The 14,667-nt window shown below is 37.5% G+C and overlaps 1 protein-coding gene across 2 annotated transcripts; it reads left to right on the top strand.

Moving 5' to 3' along the window:
* Nucleotides 1-138: 138 nt before the first annotated feature.
* LOC145785096 (tyrosine-protein kinase Src42A-like) lies at nucleotides 139-14,604 on the top strand. 2 transcript variants are annotated; one of them, XM_082596793.1, is made up of 10 exons: nucleotides 139-382; nucleotides 605-700; nucleotides 3,327-3,456; nucleotides 3,954-4,075; nucleotides 5,568-5,728; nucleotides 7,949-8,081; nucleotides 8,754-8,915; nucleotides 10,462-10,643; nucleotides 11,740-11,899; nucleotides 12,342-14,604. In XM_082596793.1, exons 1-10 carry the CDS (start codon nucleotides 265-267, stop codon nucleotides 12,563-12,565), a joined length of 1,488 nt encoding a protein of 495 aa, XP_082452919.1. In that variant the 5' UTR covers nucleotides 139-264; the 3' UTR covers nucleotides 12,566-14,604. The 2 variants fall into 2 exon arrangements, with proteins under 2 accessions (XP_082452919.1, XP_082452920.1); XM_082596794.1 differs by lacking the exon at nucleotides 139-382 and having other exon boundaries at nucleotides 669-700; nucleotides 3,330-3,456.
* The last annotated feature ends 63 nt before the right edge of the window (nucleotides 14,605-14,667 follow it).

The raw sequence follows: 14,667 nt of genomic DNA, 5'->3' as shown, positions 1-14,667 counted from the left end.
GGGTAGCCTATTATTGAGAGCCTCTGTACATCAATGAGGACTGAGATTGTTACACGCATAGGCCTACTTGATTGTTTCAAAAAGGTTTATCATTGATATAACTCCATATGTGTACCATGAACAATATTTAGAAAAAGATAAATAGTAGCTTACTTTTTTTTTAAATGCAACTGTTACTGTTTAAACTTAAAACTGAGTTACAACGAAAATTAACGTCAACGCAGTCGGAGAAAATGCAGTAGAACGAAAATTTGAAACATAATTATGAAAGCATTACGTGCACTATTTCAACGTTTCTGCGGCTGCTGTCGTGAACAGAAACCGCCTCTAGTATCGCCCCGTCCAAGTCCTCCACTATCGCCCTGTCCAAGTCCTCCACCAGGTAAATTAAAAATAGACTATAGCATCACATCAGCAAGTAGGCTAGCAGTAGGATTTCTTAAACATGAATGCCGGAATCTTGAATTTATTATGACTAGCTTATTGCAATTAAATGAAATTAAATGATTATTTAAACTGAACTGATATTTTTTGGAAAATTATACTTAAAAAAAATAAAGAATAAATGATGCCTATAAGTTTTGACTTTAGCTTTTCTGTCCAGTGTCAGACAAGGAAAATCATTACGAAAACCCCAACTTAGCAGCCGCACGATATAACTATGATTCAAGAGCTGTACAAGAACTTAGCATCAAGAAAGGTACCGTGCGTCTATTTGATTGTCAGGTTTGAAAATATTCGAAATTAAAGTTTTAAATGAAAATTAAACATTGCCCAATAATAGGCCTCAAAGTCTTTGTGGGTAATGAACAAATTGCATAGAAGTTATACAAATAGATAAGCCAAAGAAAACAGTCTAAATTAGCAATACAATTACTAAACGTCTGGGTTGCGCATACATTGTGCAGTATATAGGCCTACTATTGTAATTTTAATGAGTTTGTCAGCTTTGCCAAGCTGCAGACAAAAGTAATAGACAAAATCACCTTTGACTACAAACGTAAGAAACTTTTTTTTATTGCAAGATATGTTTAGACTTGTGACATGAACTTGTGACCTTATTCCAACTGTGACAAGTTTTTGCCTTCACATCGTTTGAACACTAACATCTAGCAACATTGAAACGATGCAAAATTGGCAACATTCCTGCTGGGACACGGCCTGTTCGATGCAGTGGCGGCTCTTGCGGAGAGGCTGCGGGCCTCCCTGGGTTGTGAAAGAAAGAAAAATCAACTTTTTTTATTTACAAACCCTAAATTTTAATAAAAAAAATTGTCCTACCTTTAATAACACTGAAATTTTAGCTACTGTGTCGTATTAACTATAGCCATCCATACTTTTTTTTGTTGTTTTCTAAGCTCCGGTTTCCGCTCCTGACTGATTTTCCTCTATTTCTTTTGTTGTACCGTGAATGGAAGGTCAATCGCAGTGGCAGAATTTCGACTTGTTAAAGTGGCTACCTGAATGGAACGCAAAGCGATAAATTGCTCACAAATGTTAGTATGACGTAACTCTCCTGATAAACACAGCTGAATTGCTCTGTATCCGTAGTGTCGAGAAACGTTATTATAAAGCTTTTTTTGTAACACGTAAGTTACGTGACATTGTGACAAGGATGTATTCTTGTTATTTTAGGCAGGTCTTCGAGCACAAATAATATGATTAAGGACCGCGGTTGAGAATCACTGTTCTACATGCAGTGGTTTTCAACTGGGGGGGTCCACGAAACGATTTTCAGGGAGAAAGTTTCCGAGTTTGCAGCATGATTAATAAATTGCCAGATTTAAGAATTGATTGCGATCTATTTGTGTATTACACTGATTCTCGAACTGTAAGCTACATCGCAAAGTCCTGGTGCGTCGTTTGGCATTTCAAAGGACATCCCACAAAGATTCGGTTTGCACAAAGGCTATATGCCCAACTTAATTCTTTTGAGACAGCAAATTATGTTCATCAAGGCTTAACTTAGAATTGCAAACGTTATCCGTCAATCAACACTCTCAGTTTTGCTATGGCTGTGATTGTAACGAATGATTGTTTATTACAATTGAAAAAAGGGATAAATTCTTAAATTCAATTGAAAAAAGGGATAAAATCTCAAAAGTTCAATTAATTTTTGATAAAATTTATAGAAAAACATTCAGCATATAGAATACTGATTTTTATCCTGTGTGTCAACATGTAGCGCATAACATAACTTCGTCAATGTCAATCGTCATAAATGTGTCGCGAAATTAGCAAATACTTTTAAATGTGTCGCTTCGAAACTTATGAACATTTGATTCCATTAGGAGACGCAAATCAGTAGCGGCTGGTGGTGTTTGTGAGCAGTGGGGTTGCAAACGACTTCGCGGGGTCTGGGGGGTCTCCCTCCAGAAAAATGTGAAAAATCGCGTTAAATTTGGTGCGTTCTGAGCATGTTTTTATTCCAAATTTTGAAAAAATGCAGTCAACTTTGTTGAAAAGTTGATGTATTTTTAAGCTGTATTAAAAAAAAAAAACTAACAGTATTGCTTTGGAGACAAAGTTTACTAGTATTGAGCTTAGTCTTGACTAGCCTAGCCGTTGCGTACGAGGTTGTGATTGTGAGATGCCCTAACACTTCCTATAACCTGTTGAATACCCTAACTCTATAGCTAACACTTCTACATTCATGGCTCATCGCTACTTTGCGAAATAAAAACTAACTTTAACAAGTCTGTAAAGTTATTCGGTTAGGTGGGGCTGTTTTCCATGCAGCCCAACAGATTCAAAAAATTGCTGTAAAATACCAAAAGAGGAGGAGCTTCAAGGATAATTTTTAGCCAATCAGAGCGCTTGAAATCCAGAATCTCGGGCTGCAAAGAAGTTTGCCCAAAATGGGTGTTGCCAAACGAAACTTTTAATATTTTAATTTTCGATCCGCAATTCTAAAGTGAAAAAAGTAACCGGGTTGGACAAACACAGAGGAAAACGTATTTTCCCTCTTCTCTTTCTTTTAGGTGGCACGAGCCGCCACTGCTGACGCAATATTCCCAAATTTCAGAAAATTTGTTTTAGGGATCCACGACCGCTTCGAAGGTACCAAAAGGGTTCCGCTAAGACAAAAAGGTTGAGAACCACTGCTTTAGAAGTATTAGAAGCTGCCAGGATTAAGCTCTCAATGGAAGCTTGTATTTAGGAAAAAATAATGGTTGTCATTTGAAAATATTTTGTAAAAAACATCAACACAAAAACGTTTGCTTTCATGGGCACATACAGTAGGCAATGTTGAGATTAGCCTAAAGTAAAATCTCTTTCAAAGTCTGTGGGCTAGTTACGTTCAATGCATTTATTGAATTTTCAAGGAGAAAAAATGGAAATCAAAAGAATAGGAAACGACGGCTGGACAGAAGTTACATTGCTCAATCCTCCATACATCTCAGGGCTGGTGCCAAGCAACTACATAGTTCAAAAAGACTCTATGGAATTCTTTGAGTAAGGCCAAAAATGTAGTGGTTTACAATACACTTGAATACTTTACACTAGGAACAACTTGTAAAATATTGAAAGAGCTTGTATGGCGGGAGAATAGTTGAAAGGAAAATTTGAAGGGATTTAAAATTAACTTATTTTTTAAATTTAGTATCTTTTTTCAAACTGCCAAAATTTGTGCAGTCACGAAGAAGCCTCACGATTTGCTTAAGCTGCAGCATACGCAGCCTACGGTTAATTTTGGACACAATCAGTGCTTTAATCAAAATGCAGGCTACATCTTTCAACCCGATTGCCACTCGTCGATTGTGAACGTTGTAATTTACAGTATATCCCAGACAACAACATCAGTCGTGTTTACATTACAACATTTTCAGACGTTAAATCAATGTAAACATGACTGTTGCTGTCTGGGGTAGTTTCTGGACATCGTCACTGATCATCTGAAACTAAAAGTAACCCCAATCAGGCGGGATCGTATCAACTATATTTTGTTTTAGATGGTATTTTGGAGATGTAGATCGAAAGGAGGCGGTTAGACTCTTAAAGTGTCACAAAAACTCCAATGGCTCTTTCCTTGTACGACAAAAAACTGGAGATGTGACATCATACGCATTATCAGGTATAGTAAAAATGCTAAAAGCATTAAATGAAGTACAATAATGAAAGTAAGCAGAAAATATTTTTTAACTTTTTTTGACTAAACTCGGTTTAAGAGAGAAGTTGTTTTGTGCTTAACACTATTTGTGAATAACGTGACGTCGTTTCAAAGTCGTAATACATTTTGACTCTTCTTGAACCACAAGGCACAAAAACAGAAAAAGAAGCAAGATAAAAACAATGATAAAAAAACTTTTAGAACCGCTAGCTCAGCTTACATGACATAAATCATGGATTCTCAACCGCGGTCCTCAACCGTTCTTCCTGCGACCCTCATCAATGCAAAAAAAAAAAACATTATTTGAAATAAAGAAAATAGTTACTCGACGAGTAGAATGTATATCTAGTGACCATGCACAAATGACATTACGGATGCAAAGCGATAAGCTGTGTTTATCATGGGAGTCACGCCAGACTTTTACATTTGTGAGCAATTTCTCACTTGGCATTCCATTGACGAAACAACAAAACAAATAGATATGCTTGTGAATTTGGGCAAGTCTTCTGCAAGCACATTTTAGACACGCCAAAGGTCTACTTTGAACCGTTATTGACAGAATCCGATCTGCAATAGTGAGCTGGAATTACATTTACAAGACTGGGCCAGCTACCAGTGGGTGAGGCATCTGAGTGCATGTTGGAGAAATGTGTGGCGGTCTGCCCTCCATAAAATTTAAAAGACTTAGCAAAGAACGAAAAAGTTTTGGTTTATCTTTTATTTTGTTGTATCACAAAGGTGTAGGCTTAAAAGCAAGGATAACATTGTATTTGATCTTGTTTATTTGGAATTAAAAGCTTAGTTCAAATACGTGCTTACTCAAACGATTCGAGATATTCCATAATCCAAGCCAGAGTATGTTTAATTAAAAAAAAATGCTGTACACTTTCGTAATTATTATTATAATTTTAAATAACACTCATTTGAGTAGCACTTAGAAAACAGAGCAACAAAATCCAAAAGTAGTCTGATAAAGAACAAGTCAATGACAAACACTTTAACAACAAGCGGAAACTGTAAAATTCCACTCGGTATAAACTAGGGATTAAGCGTTTAAACTTAGAGATAACAGTTTCAATAATCAGGCAACTTAAAAAACAAAAATCTGGTGGAAAGAAATATACAATTTTCTTCTGTTTAAATAAGCGAAACGAATTTTGGAGTGTTTTTTTGCAGGTTGAACAACTTCAGTTTTAAAACTGTTCAGTTAACTTGATATGTACGGTACGGTATGTGTTCCACAAAAACGCATTTACCTACTCGACATATTTTAGTTGGCCTGCTGAATGAGGCGCTGGGTTTCTGATAAATTAAAGTGTAGCCTACACAATTTTAACACTGAAGTTTAAAGTAGAAGTTTTGAAAAGTTTTACTGAGATACAATTGGAGATAAAATTTTTTTTTTGGAAACTTACTATTGCGTGCTTTCTTGGAGCAAATTTTTGAACTTTTTCAGTTCGCCATCAGGATACAGTTTTGCACTTTCTCTTACACCATGAGAATGAGGAATATTACTTGAACGCTGAAATAAAACGTCGTAACATTGACCAGCTCATTGCATATTATCGAGAACATCCTTGTGGCAAAGTTCCAAACCTTGGGAAAGTATGCATAATGGTACGTCCATGATATGTATAGCCTACTGACGCTACTGTACTTCTGAAAGTAGTTAATATTTGCAAAATGAATTTTTAAATGTTGTCGTCGCCGTCATCGTGCAAGTCTCTGGGGCCGAGGGTCTATCATTTTACCACTCCATATTCATGATGTTCCCGGCCTATGCTGGAAGGCTACTAAATAGCAACCAGCCTTTGGTTTCATTATCTAATACACCCAAACCTTTTATTCCATTAGATGTCTTGAAGATGTATACAATCGTTGATGACATGGTCTGCGGTCTGTTCCTTAGCACCACATTTACAGGAGGAAAATGCCATTCCCCATTGGTGCATGGTTGAGCGGAAAATCCCGATGCCCTTACGGAAACGGTTGAAGCGCACCCACGCCTGTCTCTGTAGTGTCAGGCCGATGGGACGGGTGTAATCGTCGGAGCTGAACGAATGGAATCCGGTGGTGCTTGACTTCCATTGAGAGCTCCATCGATTGTCCGCCCAATTGGCCGCAGAAATGTCTTGTTTATCAGTTTGGTTGACCAGGAGTTGAGCGTTTGGCACGAATGGGTGTCTTGATTTCAGTCGGCGGGGCTTCTCGTTTGGAGGAGCAGAGATCTTGGAAAACGCCCGTTGTCTGAGAGACCGAGTGGCTTTTTCGTGACGAAGTTCAGCAGGTTGGATGCCAGCAAGGATGGGAAGATTCTCCAATGGTGCTGGATGCGGAATCCGGTCATTGGGCGCAGCGCTGTTGATGGCAATGTCGATGTTCTGGCACTGAGCACTGCGGCAACAAACAGATGCACAGTACTCTGCTGATAAATAGACAAGGGCTAGGTTTGTTATAGGCAAAGTGTCAGCCCTCGCTCCCCAGCTAGAGCCTGCCAGGGCTTAAGTAGCGCAGCGCGCGCTGACACTTTCTTGCGTAATGACATCAAATAGTGGCGGTACGTGAGCGACAGAGATGTACGTGTCGTATACGCCGCAAATTCTATGTCGTAGACTTGTGGCGTAGACTTTTTGTTTACGCTAACGCTTGCGGCCACATTTTTTTGGATAGTTGTCGCTTGAGGCTACGCCGTAAAGTTTTCGCGGTTTTTTAGCGCATAGCGTCAACGCATACTTGTTAATGTCTTAGCTGTTGTTTGCATTTTTTTGTATCAAACTTTCCAAATTTTGAATAAGTTGAAAGAATATGGTTTCAATGGGCAAAGACATATTGAAACCAAAACGCAGCAAAATGTCAGATGAACACTTTCAGATGCTTGTGGTTTTTCGTGGAAATTCAAAATAAAACTTGTTTGTTTCGAGTTGTTTATACCGTGTGAATGTTTGGCACCTAACAAACAAAATGAGTTTACGCCAGTGTATGCGCTGACGCTGACGCCGCCAACTTTTTTTGCAAGTTACGTTGACGCATACGGCGTATGGTTTTTCGAACGTTTGCGTTTACGCTGACGGCGTCAATATTTTTTGTATGCGCGTACATCACTGGTGAGCGATCTATCTAATGTCACCCCAAAGTATTTGGGTTCGGGGCAGAAAGACAAAGTTTTTCCGTTGTACTGGAAATTCAGATCACGATTAGCTTCCTGATTGTGTATAAGGAAAGCTGCTGCCACAGTTTTGGTTAGGCTGAGTTTCAGTCGCCATTTTTGGAGATAAGCTGAGGGTTTTTTTGTGTCCTGGCTTAGGGTGTTTTCTAGGTTTTACCACGATTTTGTGGAGTGAAGAATTGCCAGGTCATCCTCGTATGCGTATTTTGCCAGGACAGTGCTTGGTAGGTTGTGGGTGTAGATGTTAAGGCAGTGGTTCTCAAAGTGTGGTCCGAGTCCTTCAAGGGTCCGCGAAATAATATTCTTGGATTGCAAAATTCCTTTTAAAAAGTTTTTCTTAAACGAAGTGAGTTTTTCTTAAGAGACAAAAAAAAAATTAAGCTTGTCAATTTATCCAGTTTCAGTAAAAGTTTATCTTACTGCACTCTCATTTTAACAGTTTGGAATCACGCCTTTATTTCATCAAAGCTCCTGCTATTAGGTTACTGTCAAATCTAATGCATGTTTCATGTTGTTCTAGCACTTGTAGACATCAACTTGAATAAGTTTACATTAAAATCGGATCAAAATATTGAAGACTGCGCTTTTACCTCATCATGACCTGAGTAAAATGGCAAGGTAAGCGACAAAGGGATAAAATAACTTATTCGTTTTCTTTTATATTATGTTAGAGTTTTGATGAATGGGAACTGGATCGGTCTCTGTTGAAAGTTGGCAAGAATATTGGTTCTGGACACTTTGCTAAAGTATATGAGGGTTGCTGGAATACAAAAACTAAGGTTGCTGTTAAAAAGCTTAAAAAAGGTAAATTGTGCTGTAAATAAAGATGTGATCGATCAGAGGCAGCACAGCGCTCTTTGATTTTTTTAACTTACATTCTGCATTGCAGTGTAATGAAGAAAATTTTCATAGATGTAAAATACAGTGTGCGAATATTTGTGAACTAAGGGAATTGGCATCTAACACACACGTTGAAGGCGTAGTACAGATTTACTCAAGCTTTCTTATTGTAAGTTACAACGTAGACTGTAACTGTAGACCTATAGACTGTAGGAGGCTATGCTTGGAAAAATTCGATACCTACAAAATAAAAGAAAGTAACGCCAGAGTGCTATAGTCGGTAATCAAATTTTCTATAATTTCAATAGCGATTCCGACTGTTAAAAATGATTGGTTTCATTAGTCGACCCTCAAATTTTTAAATATCAAAATTTCTTCACCCAGTATCTATTTTTACAACTTCTTTGCACTAAAACTTGAAAAGCAGCGTGCAAAAGGTAAGTAACAACTGCAGCGTTTGATAAAAAGACGTGGCGCAAAGTCATTTGAAAATACGTTTATGTAATATTTACAATACCATAAATTGATCTTTTGCTGAAGCATACAGTAAGTGCGTATAGTTTGATTTTTCATGGAAACATGACTGTTGCTCTTGCTTTTTATGAATTTGAAGAAGATTTTAACAACCTTTTTCAGAAACGATCCATCCAGATGATATTCTAAAAGAAGCTAACATTATGAAGCAATTGCACCATCATAGAGTTGTTCAGTTGTTTGGAATATGCACAAATGAAGACCCCTTTTATATTGTGACAGAATTTATGTGCAATGGTGCTTTGAGTAGTTACTTAAGAAGTCGTAAGTCATACATGTGTAGTCAAACTAAACGTTTACCGATGTGCACTTTGTGTATCTACTGTAAAACGCACATTTATTTAAAAAAAATCAACTTGTACACTTTAACATAGGCTACGTGCATACCTAATTGTAGTAAAAACAATAACAGTTTTATTTATACAATACTTTGATGCTTAAATTGGCCGTACAAATTCACTAAGATTGCTTTGTAATTTGGTTAAATTAACCAGGTTAAAGATGCATTGGATTTGGTGCTTGGTCTTTTTCTATAGAGTCTTTTAAATTTGGTGGATAGCCTACACCACAGGTCGACATATTCTTGGGCGACGGAGTTGTCTGTTGAAAGGTTCTGGGTGGTTAACTGGGGGCACACAAGAAGATGGTCCGCTATGTGGGGCTTGGTGCCCCAAGTACACGTAACTAGGTCCGTGTTGTAGCCCCACTTTACCATTGCAAATTTAGTACGGCCAACACCGGTTCGAAGTCGATGTAAGGTTTTTCGCTTTGCCCAGAGAGCGTTTGCTCATGGGAGAAGGGACTCTGATAGTGGAACCTTAATTTCTGCGTTTGATGGATCATTTTCCTATTGTTGTTTCCATTGTTTTTTGGCATAAGCCTTGTTTTTTGTTGTTGAAATTAATGGCTGAACGTGGATTATGAAGCTTTTTCTTGATCTTAACCAGGTCTGTGCAGCAGTTTGTCCATAGAGAGGGTGTCTTTCATCACATGTTGACTTTAGTCTTTCAGCTTTACCGTTAACATCTCTTCTAATGCCTGGTGGTGCAATACCATCAAGCAGGTAAAGTTTGTTGGTATTTGTAGACTTCAGACGTCCAGTTATCAGGCGACAAGAATGGCTGAGTGCAGACTAAAGAATCATGGTGGGTGGTGACATCACATTAGTGACGTTGACAAAATTGTCTCATACAACTTTGGATCACAAAAACAGAAGCTTACGTCATATAATATGTGATAATCTCATACCAATAGCAACAAAAGTTGCCTATATTGTCACTTTAGTAACCCAAAGAATTAATGCACTTTTGTAAAATCTTCCTACATCACCTCGAAGACATTACATGATCATCCATTTGTCCAGCATCATTGATCTATACTTTGTTACAGTGACCTTCGCAGGTAGGAAGGGGAGACAGTTGGCCATGGCCTTACCTTCCCACAATTTTTTTTTAATGTATCAGTAATTCCGATAGGTTGCCTTACAACTCGCACAGGTTATAAAATATTAAAGTGTTATACTCTTTGTGAAAAATGCCAAATTGAAACAAATAGCCCTCGCCGTTACAAAATTCTGCTTACGCCCCTGCTCTCTTCTGAAATACATGGAAGTAAGTTCTTCCAAGCAACCCTTGAAAGCAAACAAACTAAACCATCGAAGCAAAACGAAAAAAATGCAAAATTTAAAAAACAAACGTTCTGCCGATACGTTTCACCAACCTTGTGTCAACTTTTAGCTCAACAATTCTCTAAGCTTGTTAAAATGTCTATTTTTGCCACTGGCACGCTAGATTGATCACGTGTACCGCAGATGAAGGCAAGCGTCTTGACGAAGCGACTTTGATTGACATGGCGGCCCAAGTTGCTTCAGGCATGACTTACTTGGAAACTAAAAAGTATGTCCATCGCGATTTAGCAGCAAGAAACGTTTTGGTTGGAGCAAATAATGTGTGCAAGGTAGCAGATTTTGGATTGGCAAGATTGACATCACAGGTAAGTAGGTGCAGACATGGTTAAAACGGACCATTAAGGGACGTTGATGCGTGCAGTGACATCGAATCTTTAACCAATGTTTGTCGTATCCAAGCTTACGCCCGGTGGTTGAAGATTTAGATTAAGTGAACGGGAAGGCAAGGAAGCCAATCTTCGTGTCCACCTTCAGGCATGCCTTTAAGTGTCTTAACAAAGACACAGACGCATGCTCTTGAGTAGTGTCGAACCGACGCCCTTTCGATTGCCGTTCCAGGGCTCTCACCACTCGGCTATGTAGCCGGCAACGGCTGTAGCCGCCGGAAATCTTTAACCAATGATGTAGATAAAAGAAAATTGTAAGGGAGAAAATCAACTGTTGGGAGGGGCAAATATTTTATTGTTTGAAATATATAATTTGTTTAAAAATATAGCTGCTGAATGTAGCCAAACATTTATAAAGTATCATCCAGTATATATTAATTTGTCATTAAAACGTTGCAATAGTATTAAAGACATATATTTTTGGAGAAAAGATAAAATTTTGCGGTGCGATTGCTCCCGAAGCCCCCTCGTGGCTACGTAATTGTCTCTAACGGCTTGCTTGCATTTGATTATCCTAAAAGTATGGAGAAATTCGATGCGTAGGATATAGGAGAAAGTAACGCCAGAGTGATTTCGTAAAATAATGTTCGAAGTTACGGCAAGGAATTGATAGCTATTATAACCACACGAAGTGAACAACCTCATGTGACTATTTTTAGCCAAATTATTTGCTTCTTATCATTCTTCTGTCAGTTGTTGCGTCTCTGCTGTTTAGTTGAGAACTATGGTTTGCAGTCAGTGTATAATAAAAATTGAATCTCAGTCATTTTTTTTTAATGCAGATGTAATCATTATTACGCTATTCCTGATGAGGACACAACTATGTGTTAAAAACGTTCGAAGTGTAGTTTTTGTGAGTTTATTTGTATAGGCTATATTTTTGGCGTAGATAAAGTTTGTTAAACTATTGATGTTGCTCAGTTTTGTAAGTCTGTGGTAACAAAATATGAACTGTAGATCTTACATAATGACAAGATTAGTAACACTGAAAGCGTTTTTTGTATATGTGTTATAGAATGATGTTTATGTGTCACACGTGCCTGATCTGGTACTCCCTATCAAATGGACGGCGCCAGAAGGAATAAAGTTCAAAGAATTTACGATTAAATCTGACGTTTGGTCCTTTGGAATTCTCTTAACAGAAATTATTGAAAAAGGAATGGTACCATACCCGGGTGAGCATTTTAAAAACTTGTTGGAAGATGTTAGTTTCAACCAACAAATTTATCTTGGTTTTACTTTCATCCAACGTCTGTATAAATTGCTTAATTTTAATTGAAAGAAGCAATTTATCACGGTGGTTTTCTGCTTGAAGTGGTAAAAGCATCGTCCATTTAAAAAAGACTTTGAATTCTTAGTTAGAGTTGGCTACATCACCTTAAGATAACTTTATTGTCTTCCAATTTTAAATAGCACACTGAAAATTTAATTTTTGAAAATGGTTTAAGTAAAATTTTCCGAATTTAACAAAAGGTCCTTCTAACTTACACCAGGGCACGTGCAATCTGTAGCTAAACTGCTGGTCTAAGTTTAGTAAAAGGTAGATAAATAATTAATTAACATTCAACACCGTACATGAGTTTCAGTTTTTCACTTTGAGTTTAATTTTGTATGCAGGTCTCTCCAACAATTCCAGGTTTGTATCACAAATATGTGAAGGTTTGAGAATGGAAAAGGAATTAATGCCAAACTGTCCAGACAAATTGTACGAGATCATGGTGAAATGTTGGCAATTGGATCCGTTTCAGAGGCCCACGTTTGGACAACTTTTGTACGATTTGGATTATTTTTACCCAGATCCAAGCTATAACTGTGCGGTACCAACCTCAGATCTTGAATGATTTTAGCTATAGGTACCGGTATAAGCAGCGATCATGACTAGTGGCACTTTTCAAGACAAGGAACCTAGTTATTTGAAAGAAATGGTGGCTTACTTTTTTGGTGTAGATAAACTAAAGAATCAAAAGTTTGCAAGTGATAAACTGACTTCGTTTTGGAGCTAGGTCATCAATAGATTGGAAACATCTCAATTTTCTTTTTTTAACAGAAACCCATCAACAGATTGTCTGTCAATTTAAGTAACAGCTGAAATTGTAGTATACGGTATATTAAAGTTATTTTCAGGAGATATTCTTGAAAAAAAAACGATTTCAATTTTTAAAAACAGACAGTTCATGTACGGTAGCAGTTTCAAACATATGTTGACTGGTTACCTTGATTATTAGCTTAATTCTTTATGATTTCAAAGAGTTTATGTTCATTAAATTCGTATATTTGTGCTATTTAGGCCTATAACCCTATAACCTATCCCGGCGATTGTTCAGAGCTTTAAGCTTATAAATCCGAAAAGTTCAGTTTCACTTGCTTTCTAAGATCAACTGATGCAAATGTTAAACTACCGTACTTTGATATTAAGGTTAGCCTATCCTAATTATCAAGGCCAGGGCTTCCCAAACTGGGAGTCGCGATCCCTCAAGGGGTCGCGTAACGAACTTCAGGGGTCGCAGAAAGTATAGCAATTTGCACAAGGTATTGCATATTAACACTTCTGTGCGAGATGCTCTGACAGTTATTAACTTTATTAAGAGTCGCGCACTCAATAGGGTGCCCGTATTTTTGAAAATTTATAAGGTGAAATGGAATAGGAGTTAAAAACTCTTTTACTGCCTTGTGAAGTGAGGTGGCTTTCGAAAGCCAGAGCTTAAAAATGGCTAGCCAATTAACGTTGAAAATCGAAATCGTGATTTTTCGAACAGAATAAAATTCGGTCTTGGTTCACCATTTTCACAATAACATCTAGCTTTGAAATTATGTCAAATGTCAGATTTGCTTGAAAAACTAAACGAATTTAATTTGTTCTTTCTAGGAGAAAACATCAATATTTTGCATTGAAATTTAAAATTGATGCGTTCATCAAAAAACTGAACATCTGGAAACCAAAATTTCAAAATGATTTATCTGCAATTTTCTCACATCGCCTACAGTTCCAACCTAAGCAACATTGAAACCGCCTTGAGACCAGCATTAACAAACACTGAGCCACGTCTGGACTTGCTTTGTTCACACTGAATAAATGTGCTTGCTTTTTTGTTTTGTTTCCAATAGGCTGCCCATAAGCTTTGTTGTAATGGTCAGAAATAAATAAAAACAAACTGAACCGAGAAAGGTGAATTGTTTTTGATTTTCGTTAGATTTAAGCTTTTCAATAAATAACACAAATGTATATTTCGCACGGTTCATCGTTTTAATCGTAAGGGGCCGGGAAACATTTTAGAAGATTAAATGGGGTCTTGAGCAAAAAAGTTTGGGAAGCCCTGCTATAGGCTACCTTGTAATCTTATACTCGTTTTTTGAAGTTCTTGTAATTTTAGTCTAGCCTACTTTCAACAACAGCAGAGTTACGTGGTGCATAAGCCTCCACTTCCATGTTTCACACCACATAAATAGCTCTTGCTTGTACCTATATCCAGTGCCGTTTAAATTTTATTTAAGTAGCTTACAGCATTTAAGAGAATTTAGAACTATCTTCCTGTTTTTTCATGGGGTAGGCTAGGGGAGGCACAAGGCCAAGTGATCTCCTCCCAGAGCCGCTGTTGATAGGCAAATGACCAAATTTCTATCCTTAAATCCGATGCCGATTTGAAACACACGTGTAGCGTGTCCTATATGCTACGTTACCTAATAAAATAACGATTCGTAGCCTCCAATGTGATTGAACCAATCAAGAAATGGAGAAAATCAGAACGGGAATTTTTTTTGTAAAGCCCGATAAAATCTGCTCGCTTGTTTTGGGTTTTTGTTTTGGAGGTCACCTAGCCAAGTGCTTTCCTGTATCCGCTATTACATACATGCTGTAAATACAAAAAATGTTGTAAATCCAGCCCAATCTTACCTTGATTATAGATTTTAGGAATTAGGCCTGCTGCCAGAAACAAAATAAACT

The sequence above is a fragment of the Aplidium turbinatum genome, chromosome 16 (assembly GCF_918807975.1).
Source record: "Aplidium turbinatum chromosome 16, kaAplTurb1.1, whole genome shotgun sequence".
Classification (NCBI taxonomy): Eukaryota; Metazoa; Chordata; class Ascidiacea; order Aplousobranchia; family Polyclinidae; genus Aplidium; species Aplidium turbinatum.
Note: the sequence above shows the minus strand (reverse complement) of the source record. Positions and strands in the feature narration are given on the sequence as shown.